The 24,886-nt window shown below is 40.6% G+C and overlaps 1 protein-coding gene across 1 annotated transcript in view; it reads right to left on the bottom strand.

The window, feature by feature from the left end:
• Positions 1-2,918: 2,918 nt before the first annotated feature.
• SLC28A3 (solute carrier family 28 member 3) overlaps positions 2,919-24,886 on the bottom strand; it is an 83,708-nt gene continuing 61,740 nt past the window's right edge. The window contains exons 9-18 of the mRNA XM_048851515.2: positions 21,154-21,234; positions 20,954-21,034; positions 20,042-20,167; positions 18,573-18,703; positions 17,565-17,733; positions 15,830-16,027; positions 10,237-10,318; positions 9,163-9,261; positions 6,336-6,459; positions 2,919-4,003 (exon numbers count right to left, since the gene is read on the bottom strand). Of these exons, the coding sequence (XP_048707472.2) occupies positions 3,877-4,003; positions 6,336-6,459; positions 9,163-9,261; positions 10,237-10,318; positions 15,830-16,027; positions 17,565-17,733; positions 18,573-18,703; positions 20,042-20,167; positions 20,954-21,034; positions 21,154-21,234 (1,218 nt within the window). The 3' untranslated portion in view covers positions 2,919-3,876. The remainder of the gene's footprint in view (positions 4,004-6,335; positions 6,460-9,162; positions 9,262-10,236; positions 10,319-15,829; positions 16,028-17,564; positions 17,734-18,572; positions 18,704-20,041; positions 20,168-20,953; positions 21,035-21,153; positions 21,235-24,886) is intronic.

Genomic DNA, 24,886 nt, shown 5'->3' with positions numbered 1-24,886 from the left:
TACAAGTACTCCTTTTCTTTTTGCAAAAAATAAATGTTAGCATTTGTTTTTTTACTCAGATTATTTTCTGTGTAACAATTATCCTGCTAATATGAATTATTTCCTGGTTTTTGATATTCACAGAGGCCTTGATCTAGCAAAATGCTTGAACACATCCATAATTTTAAGGATGTGAATAGTCCTCTTGATTTAAAATGGGATTATTCATGTGCTTAAAGCTACACAGATGCTTAAGTGCATTGTTAGATTGTGCCCAGAGAGAACTTGTGTTAAAATGAAAGGAATTTCCTTTGATTATATATTCCTTTTGCATTATAAAAAGTATTAATACGTTTGCTGGAATTATAGTCACTCAACTGACTAGCTGAGCTAATTTCGTAACCATACTACATAACAGAACTCCTCAGGGCCTTGGAATACATCCTTGCATCTCGTAGTTAGCAAACATGATATAACTGAGCCTATTTTAACAAAGCACTTGAATTAGATCCAACACTTTATATTCTGGTCTGTCAGTAACACAGAAGGATAAAGTTGCAACCTTCCCTTGTGTGTGGGAACTAAACTGGGGATACTACTACTTAGGTCTCATTGCATCCTCTGAGATACTTAATTAGATGTCATTTGAAGAGTGCTTTGAGATACTTAGATGAACAGTGCTATACAAAGTATTATTGGCAATTTGATTTTTTTAAAAAACATTTATTTATTACCTCTCTGTGCCTCACTTTCTTCATCTGTAAAATGCTTTGAGATCCACTGACGAAAAGTGCTATGTAAGAGTGAGGTATTATTATTTAGCTTTGTGCCTACCAATGCCATAGTTAGTGTGAATTATTCCACAATAATTCATACACTGCCATGGTTTAATGATTAACAACAATCACTGATTTTCACACCAACCATTTAAAAAAGCAGGAACAGTATGGCAATAATCCGGAAATATATACTCTGTGTGTGTGTGTGTGTGTGTATATATATTTCCCCCCCCTCCTCTTTCTGTTTTAGAAGATAACCGGCAGACTGATGTTTGCTGTGTGACAATGTGCATGCTGAATGACTCAAGAAATGCTATGACCAAAGGAGCCTGAGCTTCTAAACATCCTGGGACTGTGGTTAGGAGACCAGCACCACCTGTTTATGAAATTCCAGACCCTCTGAGGAAAGCAGGACTGTTGGCAGCTATGCTGTTAGAAATTTGGCCTGCTCTGGGCTTTCCCAGTTTATTGGGTTAGCCCTAGAATATGTGAGATTTAGAGCTTCCTTAGCACGTTGTGTCACACCACTACCACAGAAAGTTCTGACAGTGGAGATTGTCATTGACAGAAAGTGGTCTTTTCAAAGCATGAGGGTCCTTGATAACAAGTTCCTTCTGTTCTCTCTGCATCCCTTGTTCTGTCTTAAAAGCTCTAGAACAGGGGTGGGCTGAATACCTCTCTGTCACTAGATTCCTTTAATTCAATGTACAGGCCAGGTAACTGATCTGTTTGCCTAGAAGCAAGCAGAACAGTAGAAAACTCCTGTAGGAAGGGAACATGCTAAATCAACCAGGTGGTAAAAAGATTACTCCCTCAAGTCATACAGGAGTCATTTTTGACAGTGGGAAGGGACTTAGCACTTGTGTACTTTTACTGGAGAGAGTGGTCTTACAAGCCAGGCTTGGAAATGCAGCCACAAGAATGTCAGCCATTTTAGAAGGCTGAAGTGGGGAGGAGCATGCTAGGAAATAACCAGAGGTAGAGAGAGTCTGTGGGTCCTATTAAACAGGATTCCTCTCTCATTGATAGGAAAAGAGGTTCTATATCAGGGAAGTTTGGAGGAATGTTACTTCTGGTCCCAAGTCCCATTGCTACCTAGGAAAGATTTCAGAAGTAGCTCTGACTTTGCTTTTCTGTATAGCTAATGTTTTTGATTTACTGTTTATTAACAGTATATGTTTCTACATTTCAGTAACCCTAAACTTTCAAAAATCACAAGTCAGGCTCCACTAAAAATCATGAGATTGACTAAATCGGGCTAAAATCATTTTTTCCCCTTCCTTTTGGTTTTCGAGCCTTTAGGGTGAGCTTATTTGATGTTTTCAAGCTTTCATCTGCAACCTTACTTTAGGCTATAAACCCACCTTAAAAAAGAAAAAGTTGAGATTCTCTTGCAATCTCCTGATTCTAGCAATTGGGGCTTTAAAAGAAAACAAACAGCAAGTATATGAGCCCTTGCAATAAAATGAGAGATGCCAACACTGGCATTTGTTGTTTGTGTTGGGGCTGAGATAATAAACATCCTTCCTTTTATACACACTCTTCCTCCTCAGTTTTACAGAATGTGGACACTTTTCTTAAGGAACCTAGAATCAGAAGTGACTATCATAAATCCAATGAAAATAGCACTAGCAGCAGTGGCCTAAGGTCTTGACATAGCCATGTAAGGATAAAAATTTAATGACCCAATCAGGATTGCCAAAAACAGGTTCGCAGGTGTTTAGATGGAAAAGTGAAGGGTTTGGTAGTTCTTATTTTGGTAGAACTGGTTGACTTATCCCATACCTATATGAGTTAAGGTTGGTGTAGGAATCTCAACCAACAATTTCCTTATTAATTAATATTTAAATTCTTCATTTTAGCTTTGTAGTAACATCTTTGGCATTAATATGGTCTTGTGCTGTGGAAATATATACTACACGCTTTAAAAAAGTAAACTCCATGAAAATGTTTTCAGGCTCAAAAGACCTTGGTGTAACTTATGTAAAAAGAGGGCTAAATCATGACACACATACTCTTCATTTTTTTTTTAAAGAAAACTCTTGACATAGGCTAATCATCATTTTCTCTAAATAAGTAAAAAAAAAAACAAACCAACCCAGATCTCTAAAATATAGAATAGCTTTATTATGAAAAGGCACAAAATATTTTAGTCTGCTCTGTCAATTTAATCTCAACACATTTTAATAAAATATATACAGCCAGATGACTAATAAAATGAGCTAGTTCTCCCAAAAGAAGGATTTTTATAATGATGACAGATTATTCTTTTTTCGTGGTTAATTCCGGTGTTCATGACTCACAGATGTTCTCCCCATGTCAGTGCCCTGCAGAGCAGAGGCCAGATTCTGGTGTCATTCACACAGGATTTACATGAACTTAACATTGATTTCAATGGAGTTACTTCTGATTTAGCCTGGTGTGATACCAGAATCAGTTCTCAGAATTGCAGCAACAAAGGAACCAGTAGTGATAATACAATGAATTTCGCCTGGAATCTCATCTGATTTGGAAATTAAGTCACAAGTGGACCTTTCCAATTATATGGTTACCATCTTTCTGCAAGAGCACGAAGAATCCCGCTACAGAGATTTCAAACAGCAAACAAGGACATTTGTCTTAGCATAGTAAAAAACTTGAGACTCAATATTATAAAAAGAAGAAATACCAATGGCAGTAGATGACAATTTTGAATATAAAGGAAAATTATGACTCAAACCTGAACAGCTACCAATGCACTGGGCCCGATTCTCCCCTCACAGCAGTTTTAGACTAGAGAGGCTCCATCAGATTCAGTGGAGTTACCCTGATTTATACTGGTGCAAGAAAGAGGGGAATCAGATCCAGCAGCTAGGCCCATGATGGTAGTTCTCATGTTCTCTTCAGGCTGATTTCATGACTGGAGAACTGATGCGGTTGTCTGGGCCTGGTTGTCAGAGTAATTTAGGAGTCATTCCACTCAAATCAAAGGAGTTGTACTGGTGTGAAAGAAAACTAAGGCTCAAACTTTTGCACATTCCTTAAGTAGAAAAAGATTTCTCCACTCTTCATTTCTTTCCCCCTGTCCAACAAAGAGATGTGACCTTATTCCAGCCACTTGGTTATAACTAGTCCCAGTTCAAAATAATGGAGTGGTCCAACTGCAATTAAAAGTGGGAGAGTCCAGTATTTGGCAACATCCTCTCAAGGAGCGTAGGCTGTAGTTTCCTCCTAAGAAGATCTCTTGAGAATTGTTTGCACTGGTGCTGGTGAAGGAGGGGAAAAAAAGGAAGTCAGGTCTATTTTCACAATGTACATATTTTGGCTAGGGGGTTTAGAATGTTAAATTATCATACTTGAAATAGGACTTAAAATAGACAGTTCTAAACCCCTGCAATGCTAAAGTGACCATACGTCCTGGTTTTATTGGGGCAGTCCTAAGTTTCCATATGAAATTCCTGTGCCCCAGGAAATTCTTCCAGGACACCTGAAACATTCCACTGTTTAATTTTTTTCAATCAGATTTTTTTTTTTAATCTTCAAACTGTCTGCTCAATATCATTATACTGAGTAGAACTCGCTCTGTGTTTACCAGGAACAAAGAATCAAGTGGAATGAACATTCAGTGTGATGAACGTTGCTTGGAGTATGCCAATGAGGGAGGACCCCAGCAGAGCTGGATTTTTTGCTCTAAGTAAATGTTAGCCACATATGTTTTATAATAAACTCATTCAGAACACTAAGTTACAGGAAAAAGTCATCCTCTCCAAGTAATATGCATTTAGACAGAAGAAGCTGGTGGTAATGGGACCAACATACTAGTTTAAAAAAACGAAACTGTGTACTTTTGCCTATGAGTTTTTGTAACCATAAAAATGTCATCATAAAAGCATACAGGGTTTTGATTTTGAAAATATGGTCATCTTTCCCATTGCATATGCAATATTGAAAGCTACTTCTCATATAAAGTCATCCAAGCTAGAAACATATTTAGAAATCTTAAAATAACAAAAATAGAAAATTAATGTTAGGACTGTGACCTAGGTCTGTATTAGAAAGAGAGAAATTTCAGCTGGAAGTTTAAAATTGCCACAAATCCTGCAGGGCGCTCTGCAAGATCACATTTCTAGATTCTTGCATGGAGGGACAGGAATGAATAGCAGAGGCTGACACGGGGAGGGGGGTGCAGAGCCTTTGATGATGTAAATTGTCATAGCTCCATTGAAGTCAGTGGAGTTAGTACAATTTACACCAGCTAAGGATCTGTGCCAGAGAATACAGCCAGGCTACATTACAGCAGCATCTGTACTGTATTTACTTTATAAATTATTTTGGTTTTTTTTGTATATTTGTATAACTTTCCATAAAAGATTTAGAGGGACAAAGTAAATAAAGCTATGAAATAAATAAGGACTATATTAAACCAAGTTTATGGAAGTGTTTCTATGATTTATCCTAAAGTCTGTCTCAGTCATCACTGCAATTATACAAGGGCTACATCCTCCTCCCTCAGAGAAACCTAAAGTGGATGATGAATGGGGGCACAAAACTCTATAAGGTTCCTTTGATTTACATTTGTGTAAGAGCAAGAAGAATCAGTCCCTTGATCCTTAACAGATAACAGATTTATTGTGGAAGTGAAAGAAAGGCATATTAGAATGAATAAAATATGTGCCTGCCATAACTCAGAAAACATAGACCTTTGTTGCCTCATGTCACCATCTAAACTTGGTTTAATATACTCCTTATTTATTTAATATCTTTATTTACTTTGTCCCCCTAAATATTTTATCGAAAGTTATAAAAATATACAATTTACCTCTAGACCTGATTTGGTTCAAATGTATACAATATTTTCGAAAGAAAAGATGTTCTTTTTTTAACCAGACACACAGGCCGTTGGAGGAAAAGACCCTGGCCTATCTCAGATATGTGGTTATGGTCATGTACTGTGGTAGATCAAATACTTAAGGTTCTAGTAGTTTTAGAGATGAACCCTAATCATAACACAGGATCCAACAATACTCAGACTTTGGGGATGTGTGCTTCTGTGTCAAAAATATGACTGCCAAAACAGTGATTCAAATGAGAGTTCCAGATCTAAAATTCACTTGAAGTTCACATTTTGTTCTGAATTTCTCAGCTGTCCCATCTCAAGTTGATATCTGACAGAGAGGACATGCACAGTTACAAGAAAAACAAACCGGGTTAAAATAATTTCTTTGAGGCGTGCAAAAATCACCTGCAGCCAGTGGATGGAAACAGACCCAGATATTCAAAGTAAAATCAGGCTGTTGGATATCCAAATGCACAACTAAAGAGCACAAGTGAGTGAAAAAGTTCCATATGCTCTGGATGGTAACTTTTATATTCCATACTTGTGAAGCACCATGTGCATTGTTCTGGTTATTTACAATGGAAAATGTTATTTTGGCTCCAAAGCAATGTCTGTGGACATGGGTTTTTTCCTTATATTTCTATTACTTGTGCCTTTATTTACCACAGTTTCCTAAAAGATTGCTGTGGAAATACAGCAGCCTTGGGGAATAACTGACTTCACAGAATGACTGTGAGAGAGAATGACACTCTCCTAAGTACCTGCTAAAGAGATCTTGGCAGCATCCAACTACTTCTGTGGTGTTGCTTGGCAAATTTGTTGCATTGAAGGCATCCCCTAATAATATGTGGCATGGAACCTCCACAACCGGTACAGATAATATTCCTGGAAATTGAATACAGTGGTGTCAGTTTCCTTAAATAATAATAGAAATCTCTAGGTGTGTGTCTTCACTAGGAAAAGAGATGTGTTCTTATCTCATGTTAGCTAACGGGGTAACTAACACGAGGTAAAACCATAGTGACAACAAGGCAAGTTGTAGGTTAAATAGGAAATAGCAGGTCAAGGTAAAGGTTAACTCGTGAAACTACAAACTGCCGTGTCTTCATTAGGATTTTTTACCTCATGTTAGTTACCAAGTGTTACCTAATGCAAGATAAGAATATTCCTTTTTTCCTGAATACAGGGCCTAAGATACCATACTAAATTCAGAGAAGAGTGATGGACAGTTTCTCCCATTTGTATCACATGACACAAAACACCGCTGAAACATGAGAGGCCAGATTCTGGGTGAAGCTCATTCATTTCAGACACATCAAATCCTTTGTTCCAGTTCTGAAATAACCTCTCTTTAGTGGACAGCTATCTGCCTTCCTCATGCTTCTTGCTAGACACTGACTGATGTCATTTTCCAAATAAGTTCTTACATATTGGTTGACATTTCAAGGGTTTATCTCCTGCCAACCAGTAAGGGAAAACCTTTTTAGTGATGGTGGTATCAGGTCTGTATGGGTGTGTCTGCACTTGGAGCTAGGGGTGTGATTCCCAGCCTGCATAGGCATGCTCACGCTAGTTCTCATTCATCTAATGCACTGCAAATAGTAGTGCAGCTGGGGCAGCGGTGAGTAGCAGCCAGGGCTAGCCATGCAGGGTATAGCCCTTCTTGACCCCCATGGATACATACTCAGCACGGCTAGCCCATGCCATTGCTGCCTGTGCAACCCCTGCTACGCTACTATTTTTAGTGCACTAGCTCAATGAACGCTAGCTCAAATATGTCTACATGAGCTGGGAGGTATGAGCCCATTTCCAAGTGTAGACATAGCCTCTGAGAGACCAACAGTGACTGGAGTTTGAGCATGGCAGTCAGTGGCCCATGAATTTATAAGGAGCTTGAGCCTAAAGGTAAAATATTTGAAAGTGTCTAAGTGACTTAGGAATCTAATGGGACTTAGTTTCCTAAGGGTCAAATTTTCAAAAGTATTTAGGTGCCTAATTTCAATGGAAGTTAAGTGTTAACCTGCTTAGGCACTTTTGAAAATTCAAAATTCACTACGTGACTATCTGCATCTTTAGGCACCTAAATACCTCTGAAAATTCTAAGTCACTTAATCACTTCTGAAATTTTACCCTAAAATCTCCTCACATATTGGTTTCATGTCAGTGTGACTTTGTTGACTAATATGGAGTCACTCCTGATTTACATCAGCATAAGTAAGCAGAGAATCAGGCCCATTGTTTTGGTAGCTTTGGGCATAAATTTTAAGTTTTGCTAAGCATTTTCCAAAATATAAAATACATTTTCCAAAGTATAAAATGGTCTGAGGAGAACCACGTTAATTTATGTCTATGGAGTTTCAGGACTTGGTCCCATATCTATAGATTCTCAGAAAGTGGGTTACCAGAAATTACTGGGGTATCAGAATTTGTTCTCGGCATAAGAAAAGCATTAACTATAGCAGAAGTGTGTGGAATACAATTTTCTTTCCACAGTAGATTTTGGTATATACAGGAGATTTGCCTATGGATGTTCTGAGTTCTTAGTCAACCCAGGACCTTCAAATGACACTATTTGCTAAGATTTTCTAATGCCTCAGTTTTTCCATGTAAGATAAAGTTGTCATTTGTCAAAAACTCAGAGCTGTGGAACTCATGTAATGTCAACGGTACTAATTTCATAGCTTTCAAAAAATGGAAAGAGCTACATAGGGCCATAGTGAAAAAAACCTGATATACTTAAAAGTGGTCTTTTCTGATCTGGGACATGATCTGGCTGTGCTATTTATGCACCAAGATCCAGTCTAAAAACTAAAAAAGCATCAATTTTCTGATTTTGATAATGACAGTTCTGGATATTACATGCTCAGAAAGGAAACTGCAAGAGGGATAGTTAGGGGAAAAAACTGTTGCACAATTCAATCACAGCTGATTTTTTTTTTTTTTGAAATCTCACTAACTGGCTAATGAATTAACCCCTTCAGTAGTATGATTCCTGATATTACATCCTCTTTTCATTTCCTCTCTGAGATAGTAATTTCTTTGTAACTCATGACTCAGCTTGAGACTTTTACTCACATTTTGATGGGATTTTGAAACTAAAGGCCTAGTTTCTGATCTCACTTATACTGGAGTAACTTCATTGACTTCCCTGCTGTGACTCCTGATTTACCCCACTCTGAGAATGGAATCAGGCCCATTAAAAAGAAAAGTACTCTATTTCCCCAACCCCTCCCAATCTTGTATTTCTTCTTTGCCTTCTAGTTCTAAATTAAACCAGGATAAAGATGTGGGTGAGGTCCTATAACTCACCTGTAACTGGTAATTATAATTTCTTCTAGATGTATCAGTAATTATACATTGCCTAACAAATTTTAAAATTGATAAATTAGATGTAAAAGACAGACTAGGCAAAGTCTTTTTATATGCCAAATTCCAGGAGCTCTTCCTCACTAACAACTTTTAATCCTCTCAAAGCGAGGAGCACTTACAGGTAGGTCGATAACATGAATGATCTAGTTAGAAAATTAGTGTACTGACACACTGACACCTCGTGGTCAGTCAGAGATATTACAAATTTTTACACAGTACCTGCAATACAAGCTGTCATGAAGCAGGCGACAGTACCAGCAATCATCGCCCTAAAGGCAGTACCAGCAATGTCTCTTTTTTTGGAAGGAGCAATAGATGCTGGAAAGAAAATTAGAAAAAATCAAATAAAGAGGGGATGAAATTCCTAGGAAGCATATCCTCTAGAAAAGCAAATTGCAAGTCACGGTACTGACAAATAGGGGAAAGTAAAATAAATCTGATGTTCTCAGTGACGTATGCAAACACAAAGTATATACACATTTTTCTTCCTATTAAAAGGTGGGCTGCAAATAAAAAATGTAATTTCCATTTACCTCAACAATATGTGCTGAATACCCGACTGAAGCAGGCTAATAGGTACCAACTACAGTCAAACCACTTTTTTCCCTTGTATCAGATTGTCACACCCATTGATTCCTGCTCATCTGTGCTGCCCCAGAACACACCATTCTCTGACAGCAGAGCTGTCACAGAATCCAGTGCAGACAGGAGAGAGCCTATATGGGATCAGGTAAGACTATTTTAAAAAATACATTCTGGTTTTCAAAGTTCATTTTTAATTTTTTGATACTCCTGAAAAACAGGGAAGTTGGAAGTTGTTTATAAACGGATTCACTTATGTGGTGTTCTTATAGAAAGCAAACCAATATTTTCCAAAATACCAGCAAGAACACAACGAACCTAATTAAATGGTTTATTTTGTGCAAAGCGTGAGGGTTTGCTCTGTAGCACTGGCTGTCAATGGCCAAGAAGGGAGGGTACAACAGTAGAGGACGGCCAGGGCGTAGGAATGCCCTGACCACATCCCCAGCCACAGGAGTGGAGCATAGGGACTGCCACAGCAGCTTTACATCACCCAAGGATCCCACTAAAGAAGGCGAGCTCTTCAGTGGCTGATTCATTCAGGTTTAGGGCAGCTTTACACTGGGGAGAGGCAAAAGCTGCCCTAATGCAGCTGAGAATCAGGGCCTTGCTGATGTGTTGCAGTTCATCAAAAATGTATCCCACAGAGTGGTTTTTTTTTAATTATACACACAAAAAATTGTCAAAATGAGAAATAGATATTGTTCTTACTGAGTCCTCCTATCACCAGTCCCAGAGAACCAAAATTTGCAAATCCACAGAGGGCATAGGTGGCAATGGTTTCAGAACGGATCTAAAAACAAACACACACACCCCTCAGACAGAAAATAAATTATTCAGTTGTTTGAAAGTTTGCAGATGATATAAAATTACTCAAGATAGGTTAAGTCCAAAGTGAAGAATTACAAAGGGAACTCACAAAACTGGGTGACTGGGCAACTAAATGGCAGATGAAATCCAGTGTTGATAAATGCAAAGTAATGCAGATTGGAAAACATAATCCCAACTATACATACAAAATGATGGGGTCAAATTAGCTGTTACCACTCAAGAAAGAGATCTTGAAGTCATTGTGGATAGTTCTCTGAAAATACCGTTGCAATGTGGAGCTGCTGTCAATGTTAGGAAGCATTAGGAAAGGGATAGATAAAAAACGAAGTACCACAATGACACTATATAAAGCCATGGTATACCCATACCTTGAATACTGAATGCAGTTCTGGTTGCCCCATATCAAATATATATATATATAGAATTGCAAAAGGTACAGAGAAGGGCAACAAAATGATTAGGGAGATGGAACAGCTTCCATATGAGAGATTAAAATAACTGGGACTGTTCAGCTTGGAAAAGAGATGACTAAGGGGGGGATGCGATAGAGATCTATAAAATCATGACTGGTGTGGAGAAAGTGAATAAAGAGGTGTTATTTATGCCTTCATACACCACAAGGACCAGGGGTCACCCAATGAAATGAACAGGCAACAGGTTCAAAACAAACAAAAGAAAGCACTTCACACAATGCACAGTCAATCTGTGGAACTCATTTCCAGGGCATGTTGTGAAGGCCAGAGTATAACTGGGTTCAAAAGAATTAGATAAGATCATGGAGGATAGGTCCATCAATGGGTATTAGTCAAGATGGTCAGGGATGCAACCCCATGGCTCTGGGTTTCCCTAAGTGTCTGTTGGCAGCAGCTGGGATTGGACAACAGGGGATGGATCATGCAAAGATTGTCCTGTTCTGTTTATTCCCTCTGAAGCATCTGGCATTGGCACTGTCAGAAGACAGGATATTGGGCTAGATGGACCATTGGTCTGACCCAGTATGGCTGTTCTTATGTTATTAAAATAATAGAGCTGTGGTTTATGGGCTTTACTTGTCCACTGCTGACTCACATAACAAGTATGTGATGAAAAATGCACCTTGGTCTAGAGGACTAAACACAAGACTTAGAGCTAAGAGCTCCTGCATCCTCTCAGTCCTGCTCTGCCATTAACTCATTCTATGGGCAAAACACTTAATCTCTTTCTCTCTCGGTTAGCTTATCTAGAAATTTGGATACTCACATACCTCAAGAGGTTCTGTGAGGATTCATCAGCTGATGTTTGTTACGCTTGTTGAAGCACTATATCAAATTCTAAGTATCATTATTGTTTATTAGCAGGTCTCGTTGAACTGAATTCTAGTAATTCATAGATCTAAGGCCAGAAGGGACCATTGTGATCATCTAGTCTGACCTGTACAGCACAGGACATAGAACTTTCCCAAAATAATTCTTGTTTGAGCTAGATCAGATCTTATAGAAAAACATCCAATCTTGGTTTCAAAGTTATCAGTGATGGAGAATCTACCACAACCCTTGATAAATTGTTCCAATGGCTAATTACCCTGACAGTTAAAAATTTATGTCTCACTTCCAGTCCGAATTTGTCTAGCTTCAAATTCTAGCCATGGGATTGTGCCATACCTCTCCCTGCTAGACTGAAGAGGCTATTAATAAATATATGTTCTCCATGTAGGTACTTATAGACCCATGGTTCTCAACCTATTTACCACTGTCGGCTGCATATGCAGCTCTCTGTGTGTTGTGTGGGCCACATCAACACAACATATATACTATCTGTACAACTACCAAAAAAAAAAAAAGTTTAGTATTTGTTATATGACAGCCATACAATTAAAATTGATATAGTACCTTTCATTTCAACACTCGCAAACGTCTATGAAGAGCATTTTAAATTAGCAAAACAAGTCAAAAAATAAACTGTTACATTAATTAATTTACTACAAGGGTTATACCTCTGTACAGTTATAGACTATAATCAAGTCACCCTTTAATCTTATTTTTGTTAAGCTAACTAGATGGAGCTCCTTGTATCTATCACTGTAAGGATTTTCTAATCTTTTAGTCATTTTTGTGGCTTTTCTTTGAACCCTCTCCAATTCATCTTTGAATTGTGGGCACTAGAACTGGACACTGTATCGAGCAGTGGTCACACCAGTGCCAAATGCTGAGGTAAAATAACCTCTCTATTTCTCTTGAGATTTCCCTCTTTATGCATCCCAGCTCAAGTTCAGATGATTAAAAGGGGTTGTCTGGATTAGGACTGAAAATCCCAGAGGGTTTGATTATCCAAGCTGGGTTAGGGCCCCTGCACTAGCTGGAAATGCTGCACCTTAGGAGGCATTCACTCTGAGGTAGGACAGGTGGTGGTACTTGCTGAATGCTTCCTTCAGGGGAAAGGAGCACATTTAAATTGTTATTGGGGCTCCTCAGGAACCCAAGGGGCAGAGTTGGGATCAGTGCATTCCCTGGCTGCCTTTGTCCATACCTGCTCCCTGACCAGTGCCATCTTCTTTTGGGGGCAATTCTTGCTCACTGTGGGCCGAGAGCACAGAGAAGTTTGTATTGCTTTCCATTTCCAGATGCTCACCTCTTTCCTCAATGGACTTTCCACTGACAAGAGCCACTTGCAGGGTATATGATAGCTTCCCGAGGGTGAAACTAGGCTACAGTCCTTGAAGAAGCCAACCTAGTTGAAAGCTTTGCTCCCTGCATCCCTTTCCCCACTAACTACATTTTAAGCCCACACTGAAGTCTGATGAGTGCTCTCATAGGTTTCCTGTTGATTAGAAGCTCCTTGTTCCTGCTCTGGTTTTCCGATAACCAATTTCTAGATATTTGCAGTCATGCGGCACATATGCAGGAGAATGCTCGTCAAGTACTCACTGTATCTGCTTTCCCTAGAAACGGCTTTGTTTCCTATGATTTTTCTGCCTTCACTTGTACTCTCCTAGCTTTGAAAAACAGGAAGCCTTGTTGTTATAGGCTGTGGGGGTGGATCCATCAGAGTGTTCGCTCTCTCTGTGAGCACATAGATATATTAGAGGGGTCTGAGGTTGAATATAAATTAAATCCGAAATCTGAAAACCCAAACACTCTCATGTCCAAGTCATCAGGTCACACTTAAAATTGCTACTGGCGATGTCCAACTCCTGCAATAATAAAAGGAGTACTTATGGCACCTTGGAGACTAACAAATTTATTTGAGCATAAGCTTTCGTGAGCTACAGCTCACTTCATCAGATGCATGCAGTGGAAAATACAGTGGGGAGATTTATATACACAGAGAACATGAAACAATGGGTGTTACCATACACACTGTAAGGAGAGTGATCAGGTAAGGTGAGCTATTACCAGCAGGAGAGCGGGAGGGGGCGGGGGACGGGACAAAACAGTCGGAGAACACTTCAATCTCTTTGGTCACTCAATTACAGACCTAAAAGTGGCAATTCTTCAACAAAAAAACTTCAAAAACAGACTCCAACGAGAGACTGCTGAATTTGAATTAATTTGCAAACTGGATACAATTAACTTAGGCTTGAATAAAGATTGGGAGTGGATGGGTCATTACACAAAGTAAAACTATTTCCCCATGTTTATTACCCCCCAGTTCCTCACATGTTCTTGTCAACTGCTGGAAATGGCCCACCTTGATTATCACTACAAAAGGTTCCCCCCACCCCTGCTGGTAATAGCTCACTTTACCTGATCACTCTTGTTACAGTGTGTATGGTAACACCCATTGTTTCATGTTCTCTGTGTATATAAATCTCCCCACTGTATTTTCCACTGCATGCATCCGATGAAGTGAGCTGTAGCTCACAAAAGCTTATGCTCAAATAAATTTGTTAGTCTCTAGGGTGCCACAAGTCCTCCTTTTCTTTTTGCGGATACAGACTAACACGGCTGCTACTCTGAAACCTGTCATCCTGCAATAATAATAATCCTTTGCACCACAGCATAGGTGCAGCAGGATGAAAGGGATATGTCCCTCTCAATGCAGATGCAAGACTAATGCAGTCCCATTCCTGATTCCCCCCCTTCCCTCCAACCTTTGTATGTGGTTGCATCACTAATTCCTCTGTGGCTCTGCCACTCCCTCCGTCTGTGACCTTGGGAAAATCTCTTAACCTCTGAGCCTCCCATGTTTCTACATCTGTAAAATGAGTGTGATATTTATTTTACTCAAATCTACCTTCAGTGAGGGGGAAAATGATACTTTGCAAAGTGCTTTGAAACCTATGGATACAAATTCTTATATGAGTGCTGTGCATGATTATTATTTTCTCATGTGAGGATCTCAAGATCTTTACCAAGGAGAGTTAGTTTGACTCCCTCTATGAACCAATAATAGTGAAAGTAGCTCTTCTGTGTCACAGATGATAACAACAAAGTGAGATGTGACCAGATAGCCAACAGCATCCATCTTTCAAAGTTCAGGTTCACCCAGAGATTTAGAGCCACATACTGCTCTTTGCTAGGGTACAATGGGTTAATAACTCTGCTGTTGGAAAATAATCCATGGGATCTTTAATGACCATAAGTGGTTAGGATATCAATTTTAAATTTTATTTGAAGAGAGGGCACCGGCAGTATCACACAACACTGGGTCACAGATTCAATAATGGCTCATAAGCATGGATGGCCAGAAAACAAGGATTCTGTTTTGTTGAAAACATTTTGCAGTTTTGACATATAGTTTTGTTCCCATGAAGGACAAAAATGAGACACTTGAAATTTTTCACATAAAACACATGAGAGAGTCCTCCCTGATTCAGAGCAGGTTCTTGAACCTGGGTGTCCCACATCCCCAGTGAATGCCCTAATCAGCATTGAGGTGCCTGGGGCTCTCTTTCTCTCTCTCATTTTGACCAGAAATTCTATTGGGAAAATTTTTACCGGAAAAAGTTTTCTCTAAATTTATTTGACCAGCGCCACTCAGAAAGAAAACTGCCACCTAACTAGGTCTTGTCTATCTTGGCGATTTGCCCTGATTCCACCAATCAGAACCAAGCCAGGCCCTATTGGTGCAAACCATGAACTTGGGCTTCCAACTAGTGTAGCTACATTTGTGCCTGGCCATTCAGTACTGGAGTCAGGACAAATTCCCAATAGGGACAAGACCTTAGTCTTTAATACCACTTCCTGCAGCACACTGGGCTTTCCTTAGAGTTCTTTAATCCTAGAACTGACCAGGCCTGACCTTGTCTGGCTTGTGGGATCTGACATGCTCTCAGCCCAGGATGGCACGGCTGCAAGAACATAGCAGGGTCTGGAGAAGGCTGAACTTCAGTACTTGAGGTCCATTGGGGAAAGATAAAAAGAGATTTAACACAAGAAAAAATGTCAAAGTAATGGGCCATATTCATCCCTGTTGTGATTCCACTAAAATCAGTGGAGTGCCATCAGGTAAGAATTGGGCCCAGTAAATCAGTAGACTAGAAAATGTTACTCACAGTCATATATTGCTTCACGCCATCAATGAACACTGGCCCACCTTTCTCCCGCAAGTGGATCAATGTTGAAAGACGCTCATAAGCCACAAATTCATTGAAGAAAGTCTTGTAACCGAGGAGTCCACCGACAATAAAACTGTCTTCCCAGTCTACCCCCATCATAAAAGAAAATGGCATGAAGACATAAGCGCAAATGATCTGCAAAATATACAAGACAGAGAGGAGGGCCGGGTGCACAAGCCCAAATATTTGATAATCACAAAAGAAAACGTCAATCAAAGAATGAAGGTATCTGCTAAATTCTTTAAAATAAACTTCTACATATTTTTTAAAAAAGTATACAAAAATAGTTTTTGGCATCTTGCTGCTCTCTCTCTAATAGTCTGGGGATTTTTAATGGTAAGGTCTACCTGAATTATCACAAAAGTAGCAATTTAAGACTCAGATCCAACCAAAGTACTTAAGCATATAGTGTAATTTTATGCCTCAAGTTAAACACATGCTTAAAAGCTTTGTTGGCTTGTGGCCTAAAATGGGGGCTGTGGTTCAGGGAATTGGTAAGAGAGATGGAGGGTTAATTTCTCATCTGACATAATCTGGTAAAGCTACACTGAGAAAATGAGTGTTAAAAAATGTTAACTAACATGTTTTAACTACTATGTTGACCACCACCTAGGGTAGACACAGTGTTTGTCTATATATAAAAGATGTACAGCTTTAGCTATATTGGTATAGTTAAGCCATATACTCCCTCCTTGTATTCTTCTTATTCTTGTATGGGAAGAGGAATAAGCTAGACTAGTACAAGGCAACTTTATACCAGTATAATTGTGCACTTTTAGGCTGATAATATTTTGGTAAAAAATATCACCCCCACGACCAAAATAGCTATACCTGTTCAAAAACTGCATGTAGACCAGGCCAGAGACAATCTGGTTTAAAAAGACTCTTAGCCCAGCAAAAAAGATATAGGTATGTCTTACAATAAAAATCTACAAACTCAGCTAACACAAGTTTGTCTAAACTAGGAACTAAGTGCAGTTTCTGATACACCTGATTTTCCCCGTGGAAGGGCTGGTCTAAACTGGAAAGTTAGGTCACCTTAACTACACCACTATGGGCTGTGAAAAATTTCACCCCCTGTCCGATGTAATTAAGTTGACCTAAGCCCTGATGTAGACACTGCTAGGTTGACAGAAGAATTCTTCCATTGACCTAGCTCTCAAAGAGGTGGATTTATTACAGTGACAGAAGAACCCCTTCCATCACTGTAGTAAATGTCTACACTATAATGCTATCACTGTGCTGCTGTGCCAGTTCTTGTGTAACATAGCCCTCACAAGCTTTGCCTAGGTAAGGATAAAAGATTCAGTGCAGTGGTCTGAAGCGAAAGCATTGTGGGTGTTTAGTGAAGTGTTAATTGTGTGGCTGGTGCATGCAAATAGCTCTTCTGGTTTTTCTATTCATTGAAGGTAGCTCTGGCACAGACTAGAGCTAAAGCAAACTCACTCTGCACAAAATGGCAGTCTCTTTGGGGTGAAGTCATAGACATTTATGGCTACAGAATGTTTACGTTGCAACAGGTATTTTCACAGATTATCTTGTTATACAGGGATTTAAAGGAGTTCTTTTTAAAAGAAATATATATTTAAATATACAATGTTTGATTAAAAAAATCACTGGCATTTTTCTTTAAGAAAGACAAATCATGAAAAAAAAGTTATGAGGACAATACCTCAAAGTTCAGCTGTGGATAGTTAAACATATTCCCCAACCAAGACAGTGCTGAATCAACGAAAGAGAGCAAAGCAAGGAAGGCGATCAGGTTCACAGCAATGTTTGCCACCAATGGGATGGAGGCAGAGGCACCCTGACTAGCAGCTTCCAGTAGGTTTTTTGAGTCTCTTTACCAAAGAAAACAAAAAGAGACATTTTCCAGTTCACGGACAAGTTGAGAAACAGTAAAGGTTACACTGCAGTTGATTATAAACTAGCTATTTACATCACTGGACACCCACCTGGCGCTCTCAGGTGTTCTGGAGGGGTTGCAGAGGGGCCCCATGTGAATGAAGCCTCTAAGAGAAATTCTGGCAGACTCAGAATTCCTCCCAGGAGATCCTAGAAAGTGACCTTGAGGATGGCCTCAAGCTTTGCCATCCTTGGAAAGAGTGGAACATGCTCCTCATTCTTCCCTGGCTCTTTGGGGCTTTGATCCAAGGCCTTCTACAGTCAGTTGCGGCACTCTTTCTATTGACTTCAGTGAACTTTGGATCAGGCCTGGGCACTGCTCATGCCTGCAGGAATGAAGGTGTAGGCACTATGCTCTCACCACAGGGTTAAGGTCAGGCCTTACACAAAGGTGCAAGCTGATGAAGAGAGGCTCCTTGCATTTTCTGCCTCTTTGCACTCCTCCACAGAGATTTTCTTGATCAAAAATTATATGCACTGAATGCTCTGATTTTTGTATGCAAAATAATCCACCCACCTTCGCTTTTGCTTACAGACATTTAGTAAGTGCTTCTGAGTAAAGCAAAGGCAACAATAAACAAATAGAAAAACATCCTGTAGAATTGTATTGGACTTTTGCAGTTCTGTCTCTGTGAAAATGCCAGTGGGACAGCTAAACCTCTGTACAGCTCAGTGTGTAATTAGTGTCATGTGTGCAAAAGCAGTGTACAGCTCTCATCAATATAATATTTGAGCACCTATGTATATTGCTGTTTCTAGGCATAGATCTACTTACCCTTTCTCCATTTTTATACCACTCTTCAGAGTTATTTGGGGTATTTTAGTCTCAGGCCAGAATAGTTTGGAGATAGCCAGTGATGCTGGTGCTGACATCACAGAAGCAGTTAGTAAATGGGATGCTGAAACCTGGAATTCCAGATGCCAGAAAATAAGTTTTGGTCAATTCATCTCAACAGCACATAGAAACAACAACAAAAATTCCAGAGAAAGGCAATGAAAATCATTAGATGCCTGGACGATTTTTCATACAAAAAGAGCTTGAAAGAACCAGCATTGTTTATCCGGGAGAAGAGTAAGCAGCAGTATGATACAGGGATACAAAATAGTGAATAGTATGGAGAAGGCCACCTGTTTACCTCTGGTGATAACACCCATCCCAATCTGGTGGCACCAAGTCCCAAATACCGAGGTGGGCTAGGGAGAGGAAGAGTAGCACTCCTGAGGGTGAAGCCAGCTTTCAGGAGCAGTGACTCCCACTGGCAGAAGCTGTGGCAAAATCAGCAATGGGGGAGTGAGAATCAGACCACGTAGCCTCAAAGCCCCTGGACAGCAGTGATGTCAGCAGACTGCATTCCTCAGCTGGAACTCTGGACGTTCTTTCCTTCTTGATTGTTTGGCCTGACCTCCTCCTGCCTATATTCTTTCCACCTTCTCCCACACAGCCCCACCTGCATCTTTTCATCCTTCACCTCCTGCAGTGTCTTGAATCCCCTCCTTCCTTTTCCTATTCCCTTAGTCCTATTGAACAATTCCCCTCACACTGCCCTTATAATGTATATTTTTAATGGGTTGACAAACATCAAGTTAGTTCCATAGTCAGCCTGATCATTCTGCGTGTATGTTGTATCCCTTTCCCTCATCTGTCTGTCTTGTCAGTTTAGACTGTAAGCAATTTGGGGTGGGAAGTGTCTTTTTATATGATTGCCTAGCACAAAGGGGCCCCAATCCTGAATGGGACCTTTAGGTGCTACCATCATGTAACTAAATAATAATAAATCTCTGAAATATCTGGTTGAGGTCACTACCAGGATCCTGGAGCAGTTGAACCGTGGGTATATTCCACTATGCCAGTTCCTACTGCATGTAAACTATAAATATAAATACATCCATTATTCCCTCTGCACTGAAGCTGGATGAATCTCTATATTACCGAGGTAAACATTTCTGCTACTGAATGCTGCACTAAACGTCAAATCAATGGGTTTAGTCTTCCATACACATATGAAAATAGAGAATTCCTTGTAGTCATAATGGGAATTACACATATAAACCTTGGACACATTGATGGAAGCATTAAACCCACGATTGGTCAGGAATCTCAGCTACAGACACCTTTCTGATTCAAAGTGCTGTTTGAATTTGAATCCATAATACCCTGAAGGGAATTAGGAGTGCTACAGGTGCAACATGTATAGGGGATTTGAACACGCACTATATTTTCATGATTTATTTCCCTCTCCTTACCCCAAAAGAAATGTATGCTCCTAAGACACTGCCAGCGATGGTTGCGAACCCTGAAGTCATGATCGAGTGGAGTTCAGACTTGGTGACATACGGTAAATAGGGCCTCACTAGAAGAGGAGATTCTGTCTGAAAATGAGAAGCAACTGTCAAATGAATAATTTTGGTATAAACTCTCATAGAGTGACAAGTTATTTTATGAATTAATGCAATACACAGTTCTATCAGCGTGTCTTTGGTGTTATCAGACAGTTAATGTTTGTGCTGATGAATGCTCTGAATATGCATGGGGCTTTCTCAAAGCTAAGTGCTGTTTTTCAGGTAGTGCAATTGTGCTGGACATCCACCTTGCCTGGCTGAAAGTCATTTCTTGGTTGCTGTAATGTAGTGGTTCCTAATCTGTTTTTTTTCTTTTTCTTTTTTTACTGGAATCTCCATTGTCCTGTATGCCTTTGGGCCATGTCCTCACAGTTAACCCCTTATCTTATTTTTCTGCCATTCTCTCTCCTGCCCTTTTCTGTTTCTGTTCACTTCCCACCCCCCCCTTCTTATCCTATTTTCATTTTCTACCAGTTTTTTATTTTTTTGCTTTCTTCCTATTTTTAGACTAGTCTACTGCCCTCTTGAGGGGGGTCTGTCTCCCAGCTTCATGCCAGAGCTTCATCTGTGAACATGGTATAACCTTCAGCACTTACCTGATTGTGTGTCATTGCTGATTTATAAACTGATGGAATTCTGGCTTCCAAAAAACCAAGCACCTGGTGCATTAGAGTCCTAACTTCACAGAGAAGGGATGTTTGTTGGAAACAGAAGCTCATTAAATGGTGGTATTTCACTTTCCACTGTCCAGGATTTCTGTCTTTTAATAGGTGGGTGATTAAGGGTACTAGCCTATTTTTCTATTTCATAACTCACCTGTCCCACAAATATATTGCCAGCTGCTACTAGGGACTCAACAGGAGATGTCCCCAAGGTAACTTGCATTATCCAACCAACCTAAAAATGATAAATATTACATTAAAAAAATGCCACAATTTGACTCTATGGTTGCAACAGCTGTGTAATACTTGAATATCTCAAATAAAAAGCATTAACAAAATTCCATGCCATGGTACCTTTTTAATGAGCCATTGCATGAATCCAACATGGTAAAGCATAGACATGACTGTGCTGAAGAAAATCACTATTGGCAGGACCTAATTTGGAAACACAAAATAAAGTAACTTACAATTTTAAAGAGTTTTTATTTTCTCTCTGTCTGAAAGAAAAGGCCAATGTCTTTGAGATACATTCTGGTTTTGAAATCTTTTAAAGATCTTGCAAGCTCAATCATTTAACCTCAACTATTCAGTTCAGAAATTGTTTTACTCTGGAACTCCTAGTATTGTTTTCTATGTAGAGGTGTTGAGTTTGGATGAATTGCTTTTCATAGATTTGGATACTTTCCAGCTCAAACTGTGATAGTTTTGTAATGGTTTCATAACAATATATTGCAGGTTGGCTGTAGCCATGTTTAAAGCAGCTCAGTAGTCAGCCACTCAGATACCTACTGGACATTAGCATCTGCAAATATCTAGATCAAAATTCTGTAAACTTTGTGCATGTTTCAGATGTGAGGTTTGGTGGACCTGCATTGCAAAGTTCAGATCTGGAACTACTTACCTACTGTGTGACAGGGTGCTAAGCAGAAAACTGCTTAGCCAACCCTGTGTTACTCCAGCTCCAATTACGGGAGGTAAATTGGAGCTGGGTAGATCACCTGGCTCTGATTGGGGAAGCTGGAACAGCTGCTGCCTCATCAGGCTGGGGCTGGATAAGAGCCCCAGGGGAAGGAAGCAGAAAGAGGGAAGCTGCAGTAGAGGAAAGGCAGTGAGGGAGGGGGGGGGAGAGAGAGAGCGAGAGCGCGTGGGGTGCCCCCCCCCCCACAGTGGACTGTAAGAAGGGGACTATGTGTACGGTGGGAGCATAGCTTGTAAATAAAAGCACCAGGTGTAAATCACTGCACCAAGGTCTTTGTGTGACTTTTGCAGTCCAGCGGCGGTAGGAGCCAGGAAGGCCCTGCAGGGACCCCGTTACGCATTTTTATATGAGAACATAAGAATGACCGTACTGGATCAGACCAATAGTCCATCAAGCCAGTGACCATGAGTTGGTTGAGTTCAGGATCCTGACACAGGGAAGAAAGGTAAGCAGCACGATACGGACCCTGGACTTCAGGAAAGCAGACTTCGACTCCCTCAGGGAACGGATGGCCAGGATCCCCTGGGGGACTAACTTGAAGGGGAAAGGAGTCCAGGAGAGCTGGCTGTATTTCAAGGAATCCCTGTTGAGGTTACAGGGACAAACCATCCCGATGAGTCGAAAGAATAGTAAATATGGCAGGCGACCAGCTTGGCTTAATGGTGAAATCTTAGCGGATCTTAAACATAAAAAAGAAGCTTACAAGAAGTGGAAGGTTGGACATATGACCAGGGAAGAGTATAAAAATATTGCTAGGGCATGTAGGAATGTTATCAGGAGGGCCAAATCGCACCTGGAGCTGCAGCTAGCCAGAGATGTCAAGAGTAACAAGAAGGGTTTCTTCAGGTATGTTGGCAACAAGAAGAAAGCCAAGGAATGTGTGGGCCCCTTACTGAATGAGGGAGGCAAACTAGTGACAGAGGATGTGGAAAAAGCTAATGTACTCAATGCTTTTTTTGCCTCTGTCTTCACTAATAAGGTCAGCTCCCAGACTGCTACGCTGGGCATCACAAAATGGGGAAGAGATGGCCAGCCCTCTGTGGAGATAGAGGTGGTTAGGGACTTTTTAGAAAAGCTGGACGTGCACAAGTCCATGGGGCCGGACGAGTTGCATCCGAGAGTGCTGAAGGAACTGGCGGCTGTGATTGCAGAGCCATTGGCCATTATCTTTGAAAACTCGTGGCGAACCGGGGAAGTCCCGGATGACTGGAAAAAGGCTAATGTAGTGCCAATCTTTAAAAAAGGGAAGAAGGAGGATCCTGGGAACTACAGGCCAGTCAGCCTCACTTCAGTCCCTGGAAAAATCATGGAGCAGGTCCTCAAAGAATCAATCCTGAAGCACTTGCATGAGAGGAAAGTGATCAGGAACAGCCAGCATGGATTCACCAAGGGAAGGTCATGCCTGACTAATCTAATCGCCTTCTATGATGAGATTACTGGTTCTGTGGATGAAGGGAAAGCAGTGGATGTATTGTTTCTTGACTTTAGCAAAGCTTTTGACACGGTCTCCCACAGTATTCTTGTCAGCAAGTTAAGGAAGTATGGGCTGGATGAATGCACTACAAGGTGGGTAGAAAGCTGGCTAGATTGTCGGGCTCAACGGGTAGTGATCAATGGCTCCATGTCTAGTTGGCAGCCGGTATCAAGTGGAGTGCCCCAAGGGTCGGTCCTGGGGCCGGTTTTGTTCAATATCTTCATAAATGATCTGGAGGATGGTGTGGATTGCACTCTCAGCAAATTTGCGGATGATACTAAACTGGGAGGAGTGGTAGATACGCTGGAGGGGAGGGATAGGATACAGAAGGACCTAGACAAATTGGAGGATTGGGCCAAAAGAAATCTGATGAGGTTCAATAAGGATAAGTGCAGGGTCCTGCACTTAGGACGGAAGAACCCAATGCACAGCTACAGACTAGGGACCGAATGGCTAGGCAGCAGTTCTGCGGAAAAGGACCTAGGGGTGACAGTGGACGAGAAGCTGGATATGAGTCAGCAGTGTGCCCTTGTTGCCAAGAAGGCCAATGGCATTTTGGGATGTATAAGTAGGGGCATAGCGAGCAGATCGAGGGACGTGATCGTTCCCCTCTATTCGACATTGGTGAGGCCTCATCTGGAGTACTGTGTCCAGTTTTGGGCCCCACACTTCAAGAAGGATGTGGATAAATTGGAGAGAGTCCAGCGAAGGGCAACAAAAATGATTAGGGGTCTGGAACACATGAGTTATGAGGAGAGGCTGAGGGAGCTGGGATTGTTTAGCCTGCAGAAGAGAAGAATGAGGGGGGATTTGATAGCTGTTTTCAACTACCTGAAAGGGGGTTCCAAAGAGGATGGCTCTAGACTGTTCTCAATGGTAGCAGATGACAGAACGAGGAGTAATGGTCTCAAGCTGCAGTGGGGGAGGTTTAGATTGGATATTAGGAAAAACTTTTTCACTATGAGGGTGGTGAAACACTGGAATGCGTTACCTAGGGAGGTGGTAGAATCTCCTTCCTTGGAGGTTTTTAAGGTCAGGCTTGACAAAGCCCTGGCTGGGATGATTTAACTGGGAATTGGTCCTGCTTTGAGCAGGGGGTTGGACTAGATGACCTTCTGGGGTCCCTTCCAACCCTTATATTCTATGATTCTATGATTCTATGATTGTAAGCCCAGTATTCTGTCTCGGACAGTAGCCAGTGCTAGATGCTTCTGGCACTTAAGGGTTTAGGGGCACCCAGAGCATGGGTTTGTGTCCCTGACCATCTTGGCTAATAGCCACTGATAGAACTATCTTCCACAGTTACCTAATTCTTTTTTGAACCCATTTATACTTTTTAGCCTTCACAAAATCCCCTGGCAATGAGTTACATGGATTGGCTGTGCGTTGTGAGAAGCAGTCCTTTGTTATTTTTGTTATAAATCTGCTGCTCATTAATTTAAGTGGGTGACCCCTCATTCTTGTGTTAGGTGAAGGGGTAATTAACACACCCTTATGCACTTTTTCCACACCATTCATGATTTTATAGAGCTCTATCATATCCCCCCTTAGTCATCTCTTTTCTAAACTGAACAGTCCCAGCCATTTTAATCCCTCCTCCTATGGAAGCTATTCCATTCCCCTAATCATTTTCA

The sequence above is a fragment of the Caretta caretta genome, chromosome 5, assembly GCF_965140235.1.
Source record: "Caretta caretta isolate rCarCar2 chromosome 5, rCarCar1.hap1, whole genome shotgun sequence".
NCBI classification, from domain to species: domain Eukaryota; kingdom Metazoa; phylum Chordata; order Testudines; family Cheloniidae; genus Caretta; species Caretta caretta.
The sequence above is the reverse complement of the archived record's forward strand: the minus strand, read 5'-3'. Positions and strand labels throughout refer to the sequence as shown.